The 26,164-nt window shown below is 33.6% G+C and overlaps 1 protein-coding gene across 1 annotated transcript in view; it reads right to left on the reverse strand.

Moving 5' to 3' along the window:
* Nucleotides 1-312: 312 nt before the first annotated feature.
* Nucleotides 313-26,164, reverse strand: part of Xpr1 (xenotropic and polytropic retrovirus receptor 1) — a 180,352-nt gene continuing 154,500 nt past the window's right edge. The window contains exons 12-15 of the mRNA XM_027934953.3: nucleotides 17,087-17,253; nucleotides 13,781-13,920; nucleotides 8,491-8,712; nucleotides 313-6,256 (exon numbers count right to left, since the gene is read on the reverse strand). Coding sequence (XP_027790754.1) covers nucleotides 6,196-6,256; nucleotides 8,491-8,712; nucleotides 13,781-13,920; nucleotides 17,087-17,253 — 590 coding nt within the window. The 3' untranslated portion in view covers nucleotides 313-6,195. The remainder of the gene's footprint in view (nucleotides 6,257-8,490; nucleotides 8,713-13,780; nucleotides 13,921-17,086; nucleotides 17,254-26,164) is intronic.

Consider the following 26,164-nt stretch of genomic DNA (forward strand, 5'->3'; position numbering starts at 1 on the left):
ACCAAGTTCAAGAATTTAAGACTCTCAGGCCAGGCATCATGGCACATGCCTGTAATCCCAAAGGTTTGGGAGGCTGAGGCAGGAGGATCGTGAGTTCAAAGCAGCCTCAGCAAAAGTGAGGCACTAAGCAACTCAGTGAGACCCTGTCTCTAATAAAATACAAAATGGGGCTGGGGATGTGGCTCGGTGGTCAAGTGCTCCTGAGTTCAATCCCTGGTACCAAAAAAAAAAAAAAAAAAAAGAGAGAGAGACTCCCAGAGAGAAAACCACAGTAAGACAAACCATTCACTAGTGACAAAGGAGTCAGCAAACTATTGGAAAACAGAGAGCTTGTAATAATGAAAAAAGGACAAAGTTTTGTAACCAATCACTTATTTTCTTTTAAAAACACATAACCACATTAACTTTTGCTTTATACAACCATCTAGAAACTATAAAACAGTACCACATTGTGCATTTAACCTACTTATCAAGAAGGGAAATCCACGTCTTAAGAATTCTACCCATATAAGAAGGAAAAAGGAGACAGCTAAGAGCACAGTCACAGATACATCATGGTCCAAGCAAGCATCAGTTCTTTGACGTCACCTTTTCCATTTACTAGAGTGGAGAGTAAGAAAGAAAGCAAGGGAGAAAAAAGAGAGAAAGAAAGAAGCACCCACAGAGGACTAATCACAATCCATAGTTACTTTGACAAGGGTAGTTCAGGGTTTCATAGTATCATTTACCAACACAGCGTGGAGGAGGTTGGGTATGTGAAGGAAACAGAGGGAGAGGGTCTGAAAAGAAAAATACATTTTCCCACCCCGTTCCTCTCCTAAATACTCTTCATTGATACAAGCTTCTGTGCTAATGCAGAAAATGGCAAGAAATTAATCTTTACAATCTGATAAAGCTTAGTTTTGTAGTAAATGAACTGAGTGGCTCACAATTTTACCGCACAGTTTGGAGCAATAAATGTCATGAATAATTACTCTTCAGTGATTTCCCACAATTTCTCCTTGTTCCCACCATGCTGGTGTTGCTACAGACAATCAGGGAAATGCAGGCAGGGATCTGAGGTAACAATCAAGGGACAGTGAGGTGGAATCCTTGCTCTCTCTTAGAAGTCCACATCTATCTAGTAGTGCTGCAGTCTGTCCTCTGATTTGCCATGTTACAGAGAAAAGGGAATAGAAGGCAAGTAACATAACTGTTTTGAAGGTACACAAGGTGAAACTGTGTAGCTAGCAGACATACTGAATCCAAGGCAGACAATAGGTTATTTGATTGTCCTTCGGTTGATGGCACCGTACAAAAAAACTGAAGGTAGCATTGATTTAATAATAAATAGGCCAAAGTTTTGCTACAAGGAAACACACTTCAGAGGAAAATTAGCATAACGATTTTCCCCCCTTCAGGGAAAACTCTTGTCCCTCATGCTTCCTCTTCCACCCTAAGTAAGAAATATTGTTCTGAAAGATTGTTTCTGAGGGGCAACTCAGTGCCAGAGTTTTGACAGTCGGTAAAAGAAAGGTTTCAGGAGCCATACCAATCAGCAGGTTCTTTCCCATTCCCAGGCAAGATCCTATGTTGCTTAACTTAAGCTTTTCCAAACCTAATGAGATGCTTTTACTTTTTCATATTTGTTGACTGGTGTGTGGTTAATGCTGGTTAGAAACTGTTGATCCGTAACACTGAACAGCAGACAATTCTTATGCTATAATACAATTAACTCTAACCCATATCACCATTGCCCTAACAAAAAGACTTGAAATACAATACAGAAAGTCAGGAGCTTTTAAGATTTAGTATCAAGACTGACATTTGAAATGCAGAAGTGTATGTATAAGTAATTAAGAAAACTTTAAAATGACGAGCGAAAAAAAAAATTTATATCAATGAGGAAAAAAAAAACTAAGCTGATATAATTTATTTTTCTTTACCTTTTTCAAAAGTCCTACCAAAACTTCTATTTCACCTGGTCACTTTAGATATTATCTGTAATGTACTGGTTTCTTATTAGATTTGAGAAAAGTATGGTGATTTTTGTAGTTGAGAGAGCCATGGATTCAACATGATTTTGCTTTAACCTAAGAAGCTATTTTAATTTAAAAAATTCAATATGTTGTTTATAGTAAGAAGTACTTATTTCTTGAAAATTAGGCACCTTTTATGCAAACTGTTAAAATAACAATAACCTGAAACCTGTTTATCAAATATAGTGGTAATCATTTCCAAGAATCCCAAGTTTCTGAATAAAATAACACTATGGATAGGGTTATTTTCTGAATTCTTTTCTTTAGAATAAGAAAATGTTCTAGTTACCTGCTTAGAAAATTTCACGTGGGGATAAAGAACAATTTCGTGAATAATGCAAAGTAATGGAAAATAATGATAGGAGAGTAAAGGCAGCTCTTTCTGGGCAGCATAACAACTATTGGTGAGGGATGGAGATTAACACCTGCATACTAAGCTCACGTACCTCCTACGCCACCCTGCTTCTGCTGCCAAGGGCCAATATCCTCTTGTATTTTGTTATTTCCAAAATTAATTTAACAACAGCCCTTTAGTTGAAGAGGAGTAATCTGCTGACTGTTTGACTCAGTACCAGGTGACTTTATTCTATTCTTATCTTGCCTTAGTTTATCACTTCAGAAATGGATGAATTGTTTTCTCTAGTTGTGAATGTACTTCAGTCAAACCATGGTGCAAAGATACAATGTATCAACAAATTGCCATAGTAAGAGCTCAGTTAAATAGTAGAAATCTCATGTCTAGTATATTTAGGAATTGTGGATCCCCATTCTCCTTCCTTAAGGGTTTATACTGGTCTCTACTGGCATTCTCCTCCTACACCCTTGCTTCTGAATCTGAACTTACGCAGTTCACTTAAGGAGTCTAACAACAAAGTACTGGAAAAGAAGATTGCAGTAGGGTTTCAACTTCTTTCCAAATTAAAAATGACCATCATGATTAATGATGACTTAATCTTTGACCATTTTATTGTCTATATGATATGAAATTGCCAATTATTTGTTATAATGGTATGGGCAGTCTTAAATATAGGCACTCATTTGTGCATAACAAATAAACCACTTTTCTGTTTTTCCATTTCTCTATGTACATCAATGCTTTCCATATTATCATAAAATAAAAAATGAATTTTAATTTTTTATTAAACACCTTCCTTTTCATTCTTCTGGGGTAGGATTTTAACTGATATTAAAAATTGAGTGGCTCTCAAAAATAAAACTAGAATTTTAAACCTAAAATCAGATCGAGTTTCTTTCACCTTTGGTTAGACTGTAAAATGACTCTGTGACAGTTATTTTTAAGAAAGCCATTGAGAGTTTCAGTGTACAGGAGTCTCCAGTAAAATTTTAGGTAGGACAGAGCATTCACACTGCTTAGGCATATACAACTGAGGAGAGAAAAATGAATATAGACTTTTTTGAAGGAAAAAATTTAAATATATACTTTGTCTTCCAAAGTCTCTTGATGAGGAAAATTCCTTTTTTCTATTTACAGCTTTAAAAGGAATGTGGAGCTGTGTGTTTAAATACATATTTGAGCATCTGTCATGATAAGCTGAAAGTTACATACACCTATTTTTGAGTAGACTACGCCAGTAGGACAAATGCAGCAGAGAATACATTCTATTATTGTATTTTATATTAAGAAGTAATGTGGATGAGAGCCTAGAATCATAAGAGTTGGAGAAAGACCGAAACGGCCATAGGATACACTGAAGTAGAAACATGGGGGGTTGAAATACCAGAAGCTAAGTGTAAGATTGTGTGTGTGACATCATCTAAATTTACTAATAGAGAATGAAGCTGACAATTCAAATGGCTCTGGATACACATTAATATCACCAATTTTATTTGTATAAGAGATGACTGGTCACTGGACTTTCTCTATATCCTCAGGATAATTACTGCTATTGCTTGACAGACCAGTGATATCTCCCTCATAGTTTTAAAGTACAAAACCCAGAATAATCAGGGGAAAAAATCCTAAATAGAAAAATGCAGTCTTTAATCCAACAAGGATCATTAAATTGGTACCACTGATTATTATCAAGGATTCAATTTATTTAATTTTTTTTTTTTTTTTTTTTTAAAATAAGCACTTTCTCTTCAGTTTTGGGACAAGGGGCATACTTGGCAAAACAAACAAAAAAAAGCAATAGAGGCCACAAAATTGTATGATTTTTTTTTTTCCAGAAAAAAAATCTTGATTCAGAAAGGGAACAAAGGGAAATAATTTTGGAGAGTTGTCAGAATAAAGATGGAAGAAACTCCTTTTAAAAGAAACTGTCAGTTAATTAGAATAATTTTGGTAATAACAGTGACTTTAATGTAATCTACTGGAATTATGACAAGGGTTGAGTAAAGATTTATGATGCACACAAGAAGAGCTGGTGACAAAAGGGGTGAACTAAAGGGCAGTAGCCATTTGTTTTTAAGACAAAGCAAGTGACAACAGCTGCCTTCCTACTTATTTGTTCCTTTGACTTAAATGAAGCTGAAAATGACAGAAGTAAGTTCAAGTTAACGAGTCTACAGATGGTGACTCTGTAATCTTCACCTGCGTCTTGGAGGGGTAATTAAAACACACTTTACTTTTTCCTGGTATTTATGTTAATTTTGTTAGATAATGAAATGCTATTTTTAACTATTTTTGCCAGGCTGCAGACTGAGCCCCAGGGTCCTGTACATGCTAGGCAGACATTCTACCACTGAGCTACACTCCTCACCAGGCCTGAGATGATAGATTTAATGCTAATTATATTCAAGAAAGTAAAATGTCTTATAGTTTCAGGGCTTATTTGGGAAGAAAGGGAATAAATGGGACAAAAAAGTGAAAATGGGCACTGCATATAGACTATCATAGACTGAAATTTCTAAGAAATATATGTTTTATGTCTGACTAGTTTTAGGCCCTCAAAAATTTAAAAGCAGGTTTCTATCATGGGAGGGCATGAAATTCCTGCATTAACACTGCTGGGAGAAATGGCTGCCAAGTTCTTCTGTATAAATGTAATATGAAGGAGGAAGGATAATTTGTTTCACATGCTCAAAAATATCCCATTATTGGACTTTTAATTTGATCAGACTCTGGCTTAAATGGGTGAGACCAGAGGAAAAACTGTCTAAAAAGGGAGTAAAATAGCCCTGCTTTCCAGAGTTAGTAAGGATTACACTACAATCACCCTACATGCTGAAGCATAATAAAGTGTAACTTCAGTTGTTATGGTTGGAATATGAGTAAATATTCCTAAACGAAAAAGTATCAGATTCTCTTATGTAATAAATTTCAATCAGTGGGGTAAAAGTGTGTGAAATACATGCCTTGTTATGAGAGATACTCTACAGCAGCAGCAACTTAAAAATTTAGTAATAAAACTTTGGCTTAAATTGAAAAGAAAAAAAAAAGTCAAACTGGTGCAAGTTGTCTCCCTAAAGAGGTATGTGGGACTGACCCTCATAAATGTCATCCACATTAGTTTCCCCCATCTTCTTTCACTGTTATCATTTTCATTGCACAGGAGTTATAGCATTCTTTTATGGTTAATTTCATAAATAATGAGAAAACTATATGTAACAAATACATCATATTTCCCACCCACCCAGCAACCCTTCCCAAATAAGAAAAGTTACATCAAATTAAAAAGTAGCTTCATGAATGAAGGTACTGCTCCAAGTTGCACTTTCCCTGCAAGTGCAGCCAGTGCCTTTGCGCTGGGTATGAAGGAAAGGAAAAAGATTCTCCACATAAACTGACAAAAAATTTAAAAAACAATGTCCGGTTTCAACCAGTCAAAACCGGGCCAAGCAGAAGCCAAGCTATCTCAGTACCATCCCATCAGAAGGTCCTTGCAGTGCCTGTTCTTCCTGATAGGTATCTGTGTCCTTGTGATTGTAAACAATCCATAAGGTACAATGTTTTTGTTCCTTAAAACGTCCTCTGATTGGCAAAATGAAGTAAATATTTGTTTTAAAAATAGAAAATTAAAATTAAACCAGAAGAAAAGAAAAGAAACACAGTGAGCTTGTTTGGAGTCCATAGGATCCGATCTGGAAGAGCTCGGAAAATGTGTTACGTGTTTTCTCCTGTTTTCAGCTGGAAAAAGGTACTAGAGGTTGCGTTGGTCGAGGAAAGAATTGTAGAGTAGGAAAACCAAGGATGTTAATCTAGACTTCAGAGAATTCAAGTGTTAGCTTCATCATCTGTGTCTTCTATCAATACCTTAGTGTCACGAGCCTTGGATCTGGTGGTAAGAAAGGGAAAGAAAAGCATTTAGTTCATTACTACATTATAAACACACACACTCACAATGTTAGGTACATTTCTAATCTCACCACCATTAATATATATAATAATAACAGGTACCATCTATTGCACAAGATGGTCTATTCCTGAAGTTATATGCTCAATTTCTGGCATTATTAGAAAAACACTAAGAGGAATGTAATAAGAACAATAGCAGGACATGTTTAACAGAGAAGAAATTTGAATAGGACCATCTGAGTTTGAGCACTGACTTTGATTTATGACATTAAACTCTTTTGAGTGCCCCTTTCCATATCTCTAAAGAAGGAATAAAAATAACTATTTCACTTAATATCCCTTTTACCCTATGTTCAGTATGCATATCAGGTGAGAAAATAGATGTAAAAATCAATAAAGCATAAACAAATAAATCAGGATGAAAGAAAGAATACCATTTGAAGTATGCCTGAAAAATTAGGAGCTGGCTAGCAGAAGACAAGACCTAAGGAAAGGCATGATAGTTGTTTGTCTTCAAATAGTTGGCAAAGCCTGATGCAGAAGAGGGAGGAGACTCATGTGAGAGAGCCCAATCAATGAGAATCAAACTGATGAAGTCATAGTTTAATCATAAGGACATACATTTCAACCCAATATAATCTATCCACTGCTATAATTATCCAACAATAAAACCAGGTCCCTCAGATTATTATACAGTTCATTAACACTGTTGATTTTCAATCAGCATAAAATGATCATCTATTCATTTTATACAGAAGGGATTCCTAAACTGGCTGAAAAATGGGATTAGGTAACATTAAAGTATTCTGGAATTTCTTAAGAGTCCATGAAGTCAAGTAGCAACTGGGGAAATAACAGTTAATATTCCTACTTGACAGAAGGGGAAATTTAATTCAAAAGGTTAAGGATGTGCTAAAGGTTGCATGAGTCATAAAGTCAGAACTAAGATCTTATTTTAGATTTCCTTCTCTCTCTCCATCACACAAAACCTATTCCAATCTAAATGTCTTTCCTTGGTTGCAACCTAAATTCTCAACGTTTTCCCACTAAACACCTGAAATTGAATATTATTTATTGCCAAAGGGTCTCTGTGTTTTTCAAACAGAAATAGTGTATGTTCAGATTGCCCTCTGCTGGTAACTAATAAGGATTAGACTTTCAAAATCAGGAGCTCAACAAGACTCTAGACTATATACAGCATTTTCTTCCAGCCTGCTGTGCTACTTACCTTTCTTCTATGAAAAAAATGTGATTTTCCCCCATGTACAAGATCAAGCTTTTACTTTTTGATCTTTGATGATATTTCATCTAGTCAACTAAAATTTTCTCATTATAGTTCTGTCACATGGTTTTCCTTTCTGCCCCTCATTTCTACCTTGATAGTCTTCACGGAGTCTCTAGCCTATTCAAACACTCCTTATCCGTCTCCAAACTGCTGCTCATGCTTAAATCTCCTCCTTCATTTCAGTCTACTGTGCTATCCACTATCTCTAAACTTCAAATGCAGTCACCATATATCCTACATTTATTATTTTGGGAACATACAAAGTCAATGACTGATAAAAATATTGTAGGTATTTAATAAGATAAAATAGTCATTGCTTATATTTATTGGGGACTTTCTGTGAAGGAACTGGAGTAATTTCCATGTGATAATGAACTTAATCCTCTTAATCACTGTATGAGCACAGGCTGTATTAATCCCAATTTATAGAAGAGAGATAATATTAAGGAATTTAATCAAGGCTATAAAGATGACACGATTCCTACAGTTTATAACTGTGTAAGTTTTATACAAAACTACTGAAGAGTCAAGTAAATCCTTCCCCAACAATTTTGTCCCCAGTGTACCTTGTAATGTCCATTAGTGCACTAATAACATTTACTCTTTTTTAAGAAATATTTTTTAATTGTAGATGGACACAACACCTTTATTTTGTTTATTGTTATATGGTGCGGGATTGAATCCAGTGCCTCATGCATACTCAGTAAGTGCTCTACCCCTGAACCACAACCCGGCCCTATATGCGCTAAGACATTCTGTAAGTTGGATCATATGAAACTGCTATTACTTTTTTTGTAGGTGAACAATGGTTAAATGCCTGTAATTTCATTCAGGCATTTAACCATTGTTAATTTGATAGCTTCTTAGTCTAATGTTACCTAATGCTAAAAAATAGAGGAATGCCTTACACTAGTAGCAGCTATACATACTGAGAAGCGAGGCGAGGCCGGCGCAAGGAGATGCTCTGGTTGTACTTCCATGACCGATTCTTCTGGCGGTTTCGTACCCCATCATCCTGATCCATCATCTGTTCTAGGAGTGTCTGATCATCTGCGTTCAGGGGGGCCACAGAGATGTCTCGCACAGCACGAAATTCACCACAGTTATTTAGATGTTCATTTTCCAAGCGGAAAAAGTTCCACACAAACCGCCTTAGCAAAATGGGGTAGAGCAAACACACTAATTATAAAAGTTGAATATACTACTACTATCTGTAAAGCTCCCAGAATATCAAGTTTTTACTGATGAAAACAAAACAAGGAATTAAGAGCTAGAATATTTAAATGAAATGGAGAAAGACAGCATAGAGGTGGGAAAATAAGAGTGGACTATGCAAAAGGAAAGCAGTTTTAGACTACTCATTCTTTCACTTCATCCAACAAATATTTACTGAATGCCAACTGAAGGGAGGAAAAGGCATTGAATGAGATAGATAAAACCTTTGTTCTTATTTTATGGTGAAGACAGATATAAAAATCAACTGATGAAAAGCTGGGGAAAGTAAAGCAGGAAAAGGGCATAAAGTGTGACATATGGCTGGTGAAGGAGAGTTGTATGCATCTAGCAAAAAATCTGAATATAAGTAAGCAAGTCATGGAGAAAAATATCCTCATTGTGGGCCTGCTCTTAAGAGTATACTGGGATCCCTGCTGCTTTCCTTCTCTTTTTCTGCCTTCTGTCTGCTTGGAGGTGAACAGCTTTGCGCCATCACATGCACCTGCCCATGTTCTGCCACACATTCTGGCCTGGAAACCATGGAGTCAGGTGACAGAAATCTCTGAACCATGAGCCAAAATAAATCTTTCCTGCGTTAAGTTGGCTTTTGTCACAAGTGTAATAGCTTTAACTCTGGGAGACTGTCTAGATTCAAATCATGGTTCTGCCACTTACTAGCTATAATGATCTTGGATGAGTTTCTTAGCCTATGTTTCAGGGTCATCGGTAAAATGGGATAATGGAAGCTACTTCATAAAACTGTTGTGAGGATTCAATAACTTATTAATTATAAAGAGCTTAGAACAGTGCCAGAGACATAACTGGTACTACATATAGCGTTTGCTCTATCATCATCATCATTAGTACAGTTATTAATAAAAATGGTATAGTTTGAATATTGGGAACAAATATTTGAATAGCAGATGATAAAAATGGAGAGAGAAGGAGTGGAGACAGGAAATGTAGACATTTCTTGAAGAATTTTGTCATAAAGAAGAACAGATAGACGGGCAAAGTTGGAGGGGGTAAGAAGATTCTAAAGTGTTTTGTTTTTGTTTTAAATGGGTGACAGAAAATTAAGCAAATGAGTTCTTTACATTTTTTTAATTTTCTTTTTTATTGTTGCATTTGAATTATACAAAATTATGGGTTTCACTGTGGATATTCATACATGCAAATAACATACTTTGAACATATCCACCAAGCAAATGATTTCTTAAAAAAGACTACCAAGAATTTAAAAAAAACTTTAAAATATATATATATATATATATATATATATATATATATTTAATTTACAAAGTAGCATATGAAAAAAAGAAGTGGGTGGAAGAGATGGTGGCATGATGTAGGATTCAGGCCCTAGACCTAGATATTTGGGAGAGTCAAGAAGGGAAGGAAGGGGAAAAATGGTCTGGAGAGAACACTGACAGCTACAAGAACACCGATTCCAGAGTTATTCTTTAACTTACAGGCTTTTAGTTTTATGTTTCCAGCTTTGATTACATTTTTATCAGGTAGTGTATGCCCACCCTGACTCAGAAATGTTATACACCTATCTGAGAATATCTTAGTATCATTTCATTTGTGAAAGATTCTCAGTGGGTGAAGAGTTCTCATTTTCTTTTCTGCACACTGAAGATTTCATTTTAATGATTTCTGACTTTCATTGTTGCTGTTGAGAAGTCAGCTGTTAGTCTACTGCCACTGCTTTAAAGGTAATCTTTCTGGCTGCTTTTTTTAAAATAAGCATTTTTATTTTATATAATATACATATATAAAAGTTTGCAAATCAGAAGTATGCAAGCTTAATTATCATCAAATGAAAATCTTACGTAATTAATATCTAGAAATATGAAATTTATTAATTACCATATAATTCACTGAAAGCTACCTTTAGAGCACCCTACTATGCTAACTTGATTTTGTATACAGTATACAGTAGAATTCAATATTCATTTTTTTCCATATGGATATCCAGTTGACTCATTTTTTTGAGAGGGTGGACTGGGGTTTGAACTCAGGGTGCTTTACCACTGAGCTACATCCCCAAGCCCTTTTAAAACTTTTTTTATATTTTAAGACAGGGTCTTGTTATGTTGCTTAGGGCCTTACTAAGTTGCCAAGATTAGCCTTAACTTGTGGTCCTCCTGCCTCAGCCTCCTGACTCCCTAGGATTACAGGTGTTAGTTGACTCATTTTTTAAAAAAGGTCTTTCTCCTATGTTATGTAGCTATCTTTGACATAAATCAGGCAGTGTCAATATATACATGGGTATGCGTCTAAATTCCCTGTTCTGTTTCAGTGGACTTTCCTTTCATCAACATAGTACACTATTTTATTCACTATAGTTACATGATCAGTTTGTATCTGAGAGTATAAATTTTTAATCTTGTTCTTTTCAGGATAGTTTTGACTATTCTTGATCCTTTATGATTCCATATAAATTATCAATTTTTACACACATAAATTTTTCATTAGATTTATGTCTAGGTAATTGATATATTCTAATGTTATTCAAATGTATTCCTTGTATTGAGGGGTATGGAAAAATGTAATAATTTATTTGTAAACTCGTTTGAACTTTATGTATATGTAATCATGTCAGTGAGTAGTTTTATTTTTTTCTTTCTAATCCTTATATTAACTTTTTTCCTCACTATACCAGTCATACTTAGAGCAAAATGTTAAATAGAAATGGTGATGGTAAATTCCTGCCTCATTCCTAAGCTCAAGGGATATTTCATAGTGTTTTATGTGGAAAATATTTTTTTCATGAACAGGTGTTGAATATTGATTAAAATTTCTTTCTTTCTTTCTTTTTTCTTTTTTGAGACAGAGCCTTATTGTATTGCCCAGGCTCACCTTGAACTCCTAAGTGCAAGTCCTACCTCAGCCTCCCAAGTATCTGGGACGATAGTCGCACAGTCCCGGCCAGGTCTGATTTTTAACAGAGAGGTTCTCTGCACCCCCCACCACTTTATTCAGTTAAAGTAGTAAACTATATTAATTTTTGAATGTTAAGTATTATATTTCTAGATGAACCTAATATGCTGGATTCATTACCTAATATTTTATTAGAACTTTTGAGACTATATTGCAAAGACAATACAGTGGTTGAGACAGATTAGTATATTTTCTTAGAATATTTTTATAGGTTTAAGTAATAAAGTCATGCTTTTTCACAAAAACAAACTGGAAAGTGTTACCTTTTTTTTTGTCCTTTTTCTCTGAAGCATCTTCTTAGTAAAGGGTAATATTTCACCTTCAAATATTTGGAAGAATTCCCTGAGCCTGGAGTTTTTATTGTGGGAGGTACTTTAGTAAGAATTTTATTTCTTTAATATATTCAAGTTTACCAGCTTCTCTGTTTCTTCTTTATTGGTTTTGGTGAATTATGCTTTTTGAGGAATTTGGCCATTTTTGTCTAAATTTTTAAATTTAAGACATAAAGATGCTTCTAATATCATCTTACTCTTTTAAAAAAAGAAGTCTTTAGGATTTTTTAAATAATTTGTGCCTTTTTTTCTTTATTCCATCAATTTCTATTCTTCATATTTTCTTCTGGGTTTGACCTGCTGTTTTAGTATTTTTTTTTTTAATTTCTTACACTATATATTTTTCCAATATACACACCCTCTAAGCCTGGCTTTAACGTCAGTTGATATTTTCCTTTTGTTATATTTTTAATTTCATTCTATTCAAGATATTCTGACATTTGCATTACAATTTCAACTTTGATCCTCAGGTTATAAATTTCTAAACATTTGGGAATTTTATCTTTCTGTGATTTGAATCATCTGAAATCTGTTGTGACTTCTTTTATTGTACAATATGTGCTTAATTTTGGTAAGTGTCCTATATGCATTTAGAAAAATGTTTGTGTAGTAGTTTATGGATGCAATGTTCTATATATGTAAATCATGTTAACTACTTATTAATCTATATTAAAGGAAATACATTAAAATCTTCCATTAAAATTCATCTACCTATAGTTTTTAGCAATGTCAACTTCTGCTTTATATATTTTCAACTTTTATTTTACATATTTTCAAGATATGTTATTAGGTATATATAAATTTAAATTGGCAATCACTCTGAATCCCAAAGCCATCAGATCTAGTAAATTTTTAGAAGTGCAAAAGTAGCTTTAGTGTTCTGTTTATCTTGGGGTTCCTATTTTCACTTAGATTTTGTGCTATTTTGGCAGATCACTGATACTTTCGGAAGACTTACTAAACCTTTTTTTTTTTTTTTTAATTTTTTTTGGTTGTAGATGGACACAATACCTTTATTTTATTTATTTATTTTATGTGATGCTGAGGATCAAACCTAGTGCCTTACACATGCTAGGCAAGCGCTCTACCACTAAACTACAACCACAGCCCCCATATTGAATCTTTTATCCAGCATTTTTGCCGCTTTCAAGTGAGAAAGTTTGTCTGAATAACTGAGGCTACCAAATTGCAAAATATAGTCCCAAAATATTTAAATTTCTTTTTAACACCCAATTTTAATTTATCACTCTCAAACGAATAAAAAAAAACTTTAAATCATCATCAATAATTATTTTAACTATAAGAATTAACCTCTGCTAGGTGTGGTGGTGCATGCCTGTAATCCCAGAGGCTCAGGAGGCTGAGGCAGGAGGATCGCGAGTTCAAAGCCAGCCTCAGCAAAAAGTGAGGTCCTAAGCAACTCTGTGAGATCCTGTCTCTAAATAAAATACAAAACAAGGCTGGGGATGTGACTCAGTGGTCAAGTGCCTTGAGTTCTATCCCCAGTACCAAAAAAGAAAAAAAAAATTAAAAAAAAAAAAAAAAGAAAGAATTAACCTCTAAGTCTTTTAGATAGGATTCTCCAACTCTGGGGCTGATGAGAAGTTTGAGAAAAGTTGGAAATTTAAACTTTTCAAAAATAAGTTATATTAAATTCTAATTTGTAAGTACTGGGCATCTTTTTGGTAGAAAGAATCTTTGATAAACTTTTCAATGGTTTGCTTACCGGAAAACCTCGAGAGGAGCAAAGACAGTAGCAATGATGTCCCCAGCATGAGGCAACAAAGTTGTAGAGGTAATTGAGATTTGGATAGTCCAAGCAAAGCGTAGTATCACATCCTCTATGATGGCACAGTAGTAGTAGGCCTAAGGAATAATAAGCAAATTGAGTATGTTTTCCATTATCTTTCTCACAAAGAAGCATACCTACCAAAAGACTCATGCATGTTCTACCAATAGGCATAGGTTCAAGAGGAAAAAGTTATATTCTATTTAATTTTGCATAAGTATATATTATATTTTAGGAAAAACTCATCAATTAGTTTTCTTCTTAAATGATGTGATATTCAAAACAAAATATTACTGAGTTTCAGTAATCATTTAACAAATATATTTCATTCCCATATTATATACCAACTCTCTTCTAGGCTCCAGAAAGACAAGCTACATGAGAAACTTGATCTATTGAGGTTACATTCTAGCAGCTACATGATAATGTCTTAACAGATAATATTAAGGATCATTAGCAGATTTACTAACTGTGCTTTTTGCATTTGTGTTTTCAAATTGCCTTACCTTGTATCTGAAGAAAGTTTTGCCTTGTTTTTTGCTGTTAGTAAATGAAATTAAACTAGGATAAATTTTTTATTTGTTCTAATTAGTTTGGATGAGTTTTTAAAATGATCTATTTTTTTACATGGAGAACATAGTACTCTACTAATACTTCCAGGTACTCAGCATGATTTAGGATTCTAGTTCTAGCTATACAAATGTCTTAAATACACAAAATACCAACATATATTTCAGGGATTTGCTCATTATTAATAAAAATTACCTCTTTAATACATTTATTTAAAGGTTGTGATATTTTGGGAACTAGAATTGCTATTTATTAAGATATAATATTAATTTAATTTTAACAAAGTAATACTAGTCATTGTTAGGCTATTAACCAAAAATAAACAAAACAATTAACCTTTGCTACCTTCTTTTTCCATTTCCTAGAGATGTTTTCAAAATTTGTAGTTACTCTACTAATTACCCTGTATATTTCTAAGTAATGTGTATATATGGTTTCATCTTGATTAATCAATTTTATACAATATCCATTTAATGCTGGTTATTTAGATTTTATGAGGATTTTAACACATTCTCATATCTCTGTATCCTTCCCCATCTTCTCTCTATAGTGATAATGCAATTTTTGGACAAATCCACATTCACTACATTCCTTCTAGACTTAAGAAATAACTACAATTTCATGAACCTTTAAGAGTCAACTGATATGCTATCTATAGCTGAGTGATGGCACTGTGAGCTTATGTTATCAAAGATGTGAAAGAGTTTTGGGAGAAAACACAAAACTTGGGATAAAGAGACACAAAACTTAAGTTTGAATATGGAGATAACAAAAATGGTTCCTGGACCTGGGTGCTCAGTATGCATTGCTAATTTCTAGGAACTAATTAATTTTTAATGAAGGTTCATTGAACTTCACAAATAGTTTCTTCACTTTTCAAGCTGGATGGATTTTTACCTCAATATTTTCCTTTTTAAAACTGAGAGGGATATGGTGATTTAACAGAACATTTTTCTTATAAATTTACAAACTAAAATACAGGAAAACATATTCTTTTATTTCCTAGCACAATGAAAATATATAATAACAAAGAAACTAAAAAGATTCTATTCACTTTTTAAAAAAATATTTATTTTTTAGTTTTAGGTGAACACAAAATCTTTATTTTATTTTTACGTGGTGCTGAGGATTGAACCCAGTGCCTCATGCCTGCTAGGCGAGCACTCTACCACTGAGCCACAACGCCAGCCCTATTGATTAATTTTATTACATAGAAACCAATGTCATAATTATTTGAAAAAAAATAACATTTATTTAAAGATATAAATAGTTCATCTAAGCAATCATTATAGTGAAAAACAAATATAGCTCTAACGCAAGAATAATATAAGCAGTAATAAAATACAACATTTTGTGAGCATAAAGGGCCAGTTTTATCTGAACTCATGACTATTCTCTGATTACTGATTTTTTTTCAAATGAGACTTATAAAAATACGTCTGAGGTCTTGAGCATATGTAAATTTTCACATTGGGATTATTGCTATAGTTTTAAGTTAAAAAAAAAAAAAAAGATCAACATCAATGAATGCCCACGCCCATCCCCTTCATTTGCTTATCTGAAGTTAACTTATATATACATCATTTATCTTTACTTTCCTATAATTTATCTTTTAATCTTCAGGCTTGAAACAGCCTTCCCTACTTATCAACTGACACATTCACATACTTTTAAAAATATAATTTTGAGTTATTGAAGACATTTTGGTATAGTATAAAATATTTGTGGCCCAATCTATACTTTCTTACCATAGAGGAATTTCAGAACTGGAAATACCTAAAGAAATAATTTAATCTAACACTCTTACCTTTTAGAATCTTTTGTAGTCTGGATGCCCAATGAGACACAATTGGTTAGTCAGAGAGCTGGGACCAGAATTCATGTGTCAGGATTCCCAATTCATTGTTTAATCTCTTTCAAGGTTACTAGAACATCTGAGTAAAGATACTTTTGGTCTTTTGACTTTTAAATTCAGCCTCTCTTGTCCTTATTTGTATGTAGGTTTAAATAAATGAGAGTTAGGCCCTCCCTTTCCTTTGAGTGTCCATAACACTGCTCCTTCAGGGATGTAAACATTCATTCATTGCATAAACATTAAGTGTACCACAGACCAGGAACTATGCTTGGCAGTGAGAAATAGAGATACCTAAATAGATAATTATAATACAATGTGATAATTGCTATAATAGAAGTTTATATAGGTCAAAAAGGACTAGTATAAATGGCTAAATATGCTAGGAAAAATAAAGGCTTTTTAGAGACAGTAACACTTAAACTGACTTAAAAAGGAGGAACAGGAATTTATAAAGCAAATAAAGAGGAGAAAGGGTACTTCAGACAGAGGGAATTCTATCTTCAAAAACAAACTGTAGTAAATTATTTATTCTTCTAGTCTTTATCATACTGTACTGCAATCTATTTATTTATCTGCTTAGATATAGCTTATGGCCTCCTGGAGAACCAAAATTTTATTTTATTTTTATTTCTTATAGTGCCTATCATATAGTAAGCATTTGATACAATTTTGCTGACTGAAAAATTTAGGTAATTATTCTTCTACTGTATTAGTTTAGTATAATTAGGGACTGGGTCTATAATTTTGATAGGACTTAACTAATGATTATTTATTTATTATTTTTATTTTTTAAATGAATACAAACACTTTGTACATACTTTTTGAGGGTATACAATCTCTTCTCGGAGGAAAGTGTTTTCTCCCGCATTCCTGTCAAAGAGACCCCAGTCCATCTTTAGATCCCAGATGAGGGTATAACAGGAACTAATGATATAAAAGACAATCCACAGGTAAAAGAATACCATGGTATCTGAGTGACCTCGTTCTGAAGAAGGAAAGGGGAAAAGGAGAAAAAGAGAATTACTAAAGTTAAACAAAATTCTTAACTAAATAAAACTATAATTAAACAGCTGATAATTTTTATAGTGCCCCATAAAGAAGTAAAACTTTAAATGAATCTCCTTAGTAGTATCACTGTTTAACAAAGGTTAAATAATACCATTTTTTCCCCCCTGTGGTCCAAAGTAATCATAAAATAATCAATGGGGCTGGGGATGTGGCTTAAGCGGTAGCGTGCTCGCCTAGCATGCGCGGGGTGCTGGGTTCAATCCTCAGCACCACATAAAAATAAAATAAAAGATGTTGTGTCCACCGAAAACTAAAAAATAAATATTAAAAAATTCTCTCTCTCTCTCTAAAAAAATAATAATCAATGAACATACAGAATTTGTACAATGTGAATTTGGAGTTTAGGAGGCTCTATACTGAATACATAAAAATCCAAATAACTGCAAAAGAGGTTTTAAAAATGTCATTTTAATTTTTACCATCAGGTGGCAGCTTAGGGTAAAAGATGAAAAAAAAAATTAGAAACAAAGAATGTGCTGCATTTGCTTTAAGCAAGTGTTGGGTTGTTTTTGCTTTAGAACATTTCCTTTGTACACTTACATCTTGTCAACACTTAATGTGGAAACAATCAAATAATCCTAGAATAAATGTCAGAAAGCAAAATTTAAGGACATATGAAAGTCAAATCACAAAGCAAAGCATGATATTTTTCTTTTATGGGTATTATTGATACAAAAGCCTAATTTGGCTTTATCCTGGAAACATGATAAAATAACTTTGGCTTTATGCTGAGAACACTATCAAACACACTACTAAATCAGAATAAAAATATTTTTCAAATGTAGTTATACAATTTAATTTTTTTTTGGCTTTAAGTGTTTCACATATTCTCTAAAACATTTCTTTGGTAAGTTCTAGAGTCATCATGATGCTCTAAGTGTTATTTAGATGCAGGATACAGGTATAAAAATACTAATTTGGTTCTGAATTACCAGAAAAAAAAAAGATGTAAAACATCTAAATTTTAAAAAAAGTTTCAATTTTGATCAGTTTCTCAAAGGTAGAGAAAACAAAATCTATATCATGCATTATCTATAATATTTCCTATTTACCTAGATAAGCATTTATTAATCATTTTAAGGCTATTAATATTATGTATAGTATGATTTCAAAGGTAATTATTGTAAATTTGTAATCTAGTATGTGAAATAGACATTTGTTATTGATGATAAATTTGAGCTCAAAATGAAGTACACACAAAGTTCTGTGAGAACATCAAGAAGAACGGGAATATTTCCAACAGTAGGAAATGAGAGGAAGTAGCCTTTGAGCTATTTCTAGTAGAACAATAAACAATATCATAAAAGTCAGATGAGGTAAGATCATTCAAGAATGAAGGAAGATAAAGAGAAGGCATGGGGCAGGAAAGCACAAGGTGTGTTTAAAAAGCTACAAGTAATCAACATCAAGTGAAGGTGACACACCGAGGATGTGAGAGAACTGGTATGATTTGAAATGAAAAGGAATTTTGGGTCTGACTGTGGAAGGCCTTCTTGGGTCTTAGGAAAGGGGAAAAGATCTGTATTTTGTAAAAATAACTGGTTGGTAGGTTACTTACATCTGTATTACTTAGTTGTTTTAAAAAAATAGATACCTCAGAGCTCTAATGTTATGTCAAAGTCAGTTTGTATCAGCTCATAAGAATGGATTTGCTGAATTTTTAGAAATTTTGGATGCTGGTTGTTAAATACAAAATTAAAAATCAAGTCACAGTGATTTATTATTAGCTATATTAAAAATAAAAGTAATAAATATAGTTCATCACTTCCTAATAGTACTAAATTTCACTGTTATCTATTTTTTGAGGTTATATATATTTATTCTATTTGTATGATGGAAATACAGTGCTGTGTTCCTGTATACCTTTTCCTAACTCTATATATTCAAGTTATTATTTTAGTAACCTAAAACTGGCTACAGTGGAAATATTTATACCATGGAAATCAGCAAACACTACAAATCAGTGCTCCCTATCACCACTCCCAACTAAGAGCTGGTTTGTTAAAGATATACTAGTATACATCACTGTTGAGCTTCTTCTCTTAGAAAGTCAGGGGTAGAGAAAAGCATCTGCTATTCAAAAAGTGGTTCACAAGTGATTCTTATGAACACCCCAGCTTGGATAAACATATTTTCAGGTTTAATTATTTCCATAGAAACTTTTCTTTATCAAAAGCATACTGGGAGTCGGGTGCAGTGATGCATGGCTGTAATACTAGCAATTCAGCAGGGTGGCGCAAGAGGGTCACAGGTACAAGGCCAGTCTCAATGAGATCGTGTCTCAAAAAACAAAACCAGCATGTTGCTGCACACATGTAATCCTTGTAGCTCTGGAGGATGAGGTAGGAGGATTCCAAATTCAAAGCCAGTCTCAGCAACTTAGTGAGGCCCTAAGCAACTTAGTCAGACCCTGTCTCAAAGTTTAAAAAAAAAAAAAAAAAAAAAGAGGGTGGGGGGTGGGGGCCGAGTTCAATCCCTGGAACCAAAAAATAAAATAAAAATAAAAACAACTAAGATATAGTTCAATGGTAGGGTGCCCCTGTGTTCGGTTCCTACTACCATATGCACGCGCACGCTCGCACATACACAAATGTTGAATTGAATATCTATACGACATTGTATATATGAATTATTAATTTAAAATGTCAAATTATTTATAACTAAATAGAGTTGGATGTATTCTGACACGTTTATTTCATTCTATACAGAAATACAGTCTTGCTGAGTAGAATCATTCAATCACTCCTATCATGGTTGTTTTAAAAAAGAATGCTATAATTCATATACAAAGGTTTGCAAAGAAGAAAGTAAATTTAGTAACTTAATAAAATTCATTCTCATGTTTCCACAAGATGAACACAAAGAGATGAAGACAAGCACAACTTAACTATAAATTATACCAGCAACTTTTAAGTTGAATTCCTAGCATGTGCCACTTACTCTACAAATATTACTTTACTAAATTTTCCAACACAATGATACCATTTTGTTTGCTAGTACAAGTGAGGACATGAGAATAGAGTAATAGATACATTAGGTAGAAAATTACAAAATGACTATTTTCAAATGAGCATAGGTACTATCAAGTCCTACTAGTGAAAACTGATTCTTTCTTTACTAATTACTGAAGAAATAACTGAGTTTAATTTATCAAATAAAATGAGATTGTAGAAAAAGTGAAATAAAAACAATAGATAATGAAACTAAAAGCAATGTACTAATTTTTCAGTATTCCTAGATTTTTAATCCTATCCTTACAGTATAATTCTTAAAATGGCACAATGGGTCAGGTATTTCTCTTATTCAAGCCCATATTATTTCTGTGAAACTTTAATGAAACACACATGAGGAATGACTTTTAAATAAACATATATTCTTACAGAATATTTCACAGGAAGCAATATTTATCTTATGGACTTCCTCAACGATTAGCATATACTTGGTCTACATTTTAGTCTCATTTTAATTATTGCCCTAATTTGATCTTCCCCATTTCCCAAATGAAGACTGCCTCTTCCTGAAATCATCTGCCTTCATTGGTATTCAGAGGATATACTGAAAAGATATTATCACTTTAGGCAAGCAATTACATCTTATTCTCTCTTGGCTAACCCCAGTAGTCCACTTTAGTGATGTTCAGAATCACAGAAAATCAAGTCATTGCTATTCTACCCTAAGCTTATATCTATTACACACCTGCCACATTAGAAGCATAATTCATACTGAACATATTTATGGTAATAACATCTGCTGAATCAAAAACAAACAAAAATAAATTTCTTAGAGCTGTGTACCCACAGTCATTGTAGGAATGATAAAAGTGAAATAATGAGTCAGGAAAAGTGGTAATAGAGAAACCAGAATAATTACAGAAATCATTCTAAATCATGTTTCAGGAAAGAAATTTTGAAAAATGAAAAAAAGCAATACCATGTAAAGAGAGAAAGTAAATAGTTTTCTTTTCACCTTGTATCTTTCTGCTGTGGTAAGCTTATTAGTATTTAATCTGAAATTAAACACAAAAATGAAAGAGTAGACATAACTTTCAAAACCACAGCCTATGATTGAGCTTTAATATCTGGAAAATCCTCAATCTATTCTTATAACCTAAACAAACAAAAAACTTGCTGAATTATAATTAGTGATGTTTTCTGAAAAATGAATTAATACACAATAGTTCCCAACTTATGATGGTTTGACTTCCAGTTTCTGACATTATAAGAGCGTGAAAGCCATATGCATTCAGAAGAAATCATTCTTTGGATTTTGATCTTTTCTTAGGCTACTGATGACAGGCAGCAGCAGTGAACACAGATATGGTAAACCATGAGACTGTGATTGTAAACAATTAACACTATATTATATTGTGTTTCTAAGCAAAGATGTTTAGAAGATTAGGTGTATTAAATGCATTTTTCACTTTGCAATAGTTTCAGTCTACAATGCACTTATTGGGCTCCAAACATACAAAAACTTGTAAGCTGAGAACTCAGTAAATATTCTCCTGATCTTTACTGTGTTTTATTTAAAAGGGGAGATCACATGTAATTACTCCCTTGGTGATTACCATTTTTAGCCTGAGGGCATTATTATTCCCATTTTACAGTTTAAGAGTGTCAGTAAGTGGGAAGATAACTGAATTTGAAATCAGAGAAGATCTGGGTTTGAATCCAGACCCCAACTTTGTGATTATAGAAAATTTATACTCTTAAAATGATTGACACAAAAATGGAACTGATTAGGACTAAGTATAAAAGGGAGAACCAGAAATAGGAATCCTCATGCAAGAAGTGTTTTGTACTAGACGGTGTTGTTTCTCCAAGTTCATCTTGACTTGAATATGAAAAAACAGTTTCACAAGACTATGAACATTAAAAACATTTCTAAGAGTACTGGGGGAATGGCTCAGAGGTCAAGTGCTTGTTTAGCATGCAAAAGGCTAGGTTTGATCTCTAGCATTGAAAAAAAATTTAAGATAGTGTAGAAAAATTGAATTTAAAAGCCAAGCACATGGGCTGAGGGTATATAATTCAATGATAGGGCACATGCTTAGCATGAGTGAAGCCCTGAATTCCATCCTTAGCACCAACCCACTTCATCCTGCCCCTCCAAGAAACCCGCAAAATCAAAACCCATACACAAACCCCCCAAACTATATACATATTATTATTTCACATTGTATGGAAAATTATGTCTATAGGAAAAGATAAAAGTGGTCATCCTAGATGAAGGATAAGATTAAAGGGTCTGTATTTCTAAATTATTTGAAGTTTACAGTCATATACGCCTATCCATGTTTTAATTATATAATTAAAACTAAAAGAAACAGCTAAAGTTCAAGAAATAAAACCAAGAATTAATAAGTAGGATAGCATAAAATTAAAGTTTCTTCACAGCAAAGGAAACATGAGCATGAATAGAGAGCCTAGAGTGAGAGAAAACCTTTGCCAGTACTCTTCCAACAGGGATTAATATCCAGAATAAAGACTTCAAAAAACTTCACACACACACACACTCCCCCAAATAACCCAATCAAAAGACCTGTTTAGATATTTCTCAAAAGAAGAAATACAGATCACCAAAAAAATATAAAAAAATGCTTGACATCCTTAGCAATCCATGAGATCCAAATCAAAACTACACTGAGATTTTATCTCACTCCAATCAGAATGGTAACCATCAAGAATTTAAATAATTACCATTTCTGATGAGGATGTGAAGGAAAAAGATAAACTTCTACACTGTTGGTGGGACTGCAAGTTGGTATAACCACTGTATTCCTGAAAACACTAGGAAATGGAACCACCATATGACCCAGCTATCCTACTCCTTGGTATTTATACTAAAGAACTAAAATCAGCATACCATAGTGATCAATGTTTATAGCAGTAAAATTCACAATGGCCAAGTTATGCCTAAACAGCTTTTTTCTTTTTCTTTCCCTCTCACTTCCTCACCCATTCCTCTTCCTTTCTTCCTTCATGCCAGGCAACTGTTCTAACACTGACCCTATAATAGCCACATTATGGAAACAACCTCAGAGTCAATCAACAGATTAATGGATAAAGAAAATGTGGTATATATACATACAATGTACACAAGCTAGGCAAGTACTCTACTGCTGAGCCACAACCCCAGCCCTGATATATTGTTTTTTATAGTAAAAAATGGCATGTAGGTACTCCTTTATTAATCCAACAAAGGTTTACTGAGGGTCTACTATAAGCTGCTTTGTTTATCTATTTATTTTTGGTACTGGGGATTGAATCCAGGAGCTCTTTACCATTGAGCTATTATCACCAATTGTAAGGAAGAATTAAATTATGTCATTTGCTGGTAAATGGATGGAACTAGACAACAATCACTGTAAGTGAAATAAGCCAGACTCAGAAAGTTAAAGGTCAAGTCCAATGAACTTCTTCTATTTTCCCCTCCCCTCCCTTCCTTAATGGATGTTAGCATCCACATATCAGAGAGAATATTCAGCCTTTGGATTTTTTGGGGATTGGCTTATTTCACTTAGCATGACAGTCTCTAGTTCCACCCATTTACCAGCAAATGCCATAATTTCATTCTTCTTTATGGCTGAGTAATATTTCATTGTGTACATATACCTCATTTTCTTTATTGACAAAGGGGAATGAAGGGAAGGGGGGAGGGAAGGGAATAGTAAAGACAGGAGAATGAATTGGACATAACTTTCCTACGTCCATAAATGAATACATGATCAGGTAACTCCACATCATGTTCAACCACAGGAATGGGATCCTAATTAGAATAAATTATACTCCATGTATGTACAATATGTCAAACACATTCTACTGTCATACAGAATGACAGTATATTTTAGATATACTGTCATGTATATCTAAAAAGAACAAATAAAAAATTTTAAAAAAAGAATTTTAAAGGTGGAATATTTTCTCTCATATGTAGAAGGGAGGGAGAGGAAGGAAGGAGGAGAAAGAGAGAGAGAGACAGAGAGAGGGAGGAAAGAAGGACACTGGGAACTACTGGGGTACAAAATCTACCAAATTATGCTATGTCTATGTATGAACATACTACAATGAGTCTTGCATACATATATGAACATATACATATTTATAATCCATTAATGAATATATAACATGTATAGTACACTAATTAAAATAATAATAATAAAAGGGAGATTAGTGGAGGAGGGGAGAGAAAGTGAAGGTACTGTGGAATAAGGCTGATCAAATTATGCTATATATATGAATATGGCATAATGAATCCCAGTACTATGTATAATTATAATACACCAATAAAAAGAAAAAAGAAAAAGGAAGACAGTGGACTAAAAGGAAACAGTTGTTATTAGGGTAGTTACATTAGTGATTTAAACAAGTCTTTTATATTGCTATATTGGTTTTTTCCCCTTCACCTTTACACCCATTGTATTATGACACTGTTAACAATAGCCAAAATGTGAAATCAGCCAAGGTGTTCAACCACATATGAACAGACTAAAGACTGTGTTATTGTGGTGAATAAATTGATATTACTTGTTGCTATACTGTTTTTTAAAAAAATATTTATTTTTTTAGTTGTAGCTGAACACAACACCTTTATTTATTTATTTTTATGTGGTGCTGAGGATCAAACCCAGGGCCTCACACGTGCTAGGCAAGTACTCTACTGCCGAGCCACAACCTCAGCCTTGATATATTGTTTCTTATGGTTAAAAAATGGCATGTAGGTACTCCTTTATTAATCCAACAAAGGTTTACTGAGTGTCTACTATAAGCTGCTTTGTTTATTTTTTTTTTAAAGAGAGAGAGAGAGAATTTTTAATATTTATTTTTTAGTTTTCGGCGGACACAACATCTTTCTTTGTATGTGGTGCTGAGGATCGAACCTGGGCCGCACGCATGCCAGGCGAGCGCGCTACCACTTGAGCCACATCCCCAGCCCTTCTTTGTCTATTTATTTTTGGTACTGGGCATTGAATCCAGGACCCCTTTACCATTGAGCTATTATCCCCAATTGTTTTTTATTTTTTATTTTGAGACAGGGTCTTGCTTAATTGCTGAGACTGGCCTTAAATTTGTGATTCTCTTGCCTCAGCCTCTAGGTTGCTGGGATTACAGGTGGTGTATGACTCCTGTTTTGTGTGATTTATTGCCTAGATATAACACTTAAGATTAAATTTAAAGGAAAAATCTGCAACCTGGTATGTTCTGCAATCATTGGCTGAATGTCTATGGGGAAAGCAAGTATATTCTGGTGAATTAGAATGTACAGAAGAACCATTAAGGGTTAAGCCTAAAAGAGGAAGAGACAAAAACACAATGTTTAAATACAATTTTAGAACTATGCTTAGAGGATTTAGTTAGCCAGGCTTTTAGGAGGGAATATAGCTAGGAAAGGCTTCCTAAAAGATTTGTTACTTGAGCTGAACCCTGAAAGGACTTGAGTTAAACAGGTTTATGGAGCAGAGACCCATTTCCAGCAGAGTAGAAACCATTAATTCATTCAACAAATGGGCACCTGCTATATGTCAGGCACACAGTAGTGAATATTTTTCACAAAAGGGCAGACATATTCCCTGACTCACTGAGGATCACTATTTATCATGGGTAGATAATCATCATATACACACACAAAAATCTAATACTTCAGAGAGCAGAAAGTACCATGATGAAAACAGAAGAAAGTGATATGATTGAGATGGGCAGAAGTGTTAAGGCACAGGCAGTGTTCAGGTAGAGAAGATCTTTTTTTTTTTTTTTTTTGATACCAGGGATTAAACTCAGGGGTACTCAACCACTGAGCTACATTCCTAGCCCCATTTTGTATTTTATTTA

The sequence above is a fragment of the Marmota flaviventris genome, chromosome 12 (genome assembly GCF_047511675.1).
Source record: "Marmota flaviventris isolate mMarFla1 chromosome 12, mMarFla1.hap1, whole genome shotgun sequence".
NCBI lineage: Eukaryota > Metazoa > Chordata > Mammalia > Rodentia > Sciuridae > Marmota > Marmota flaviventris.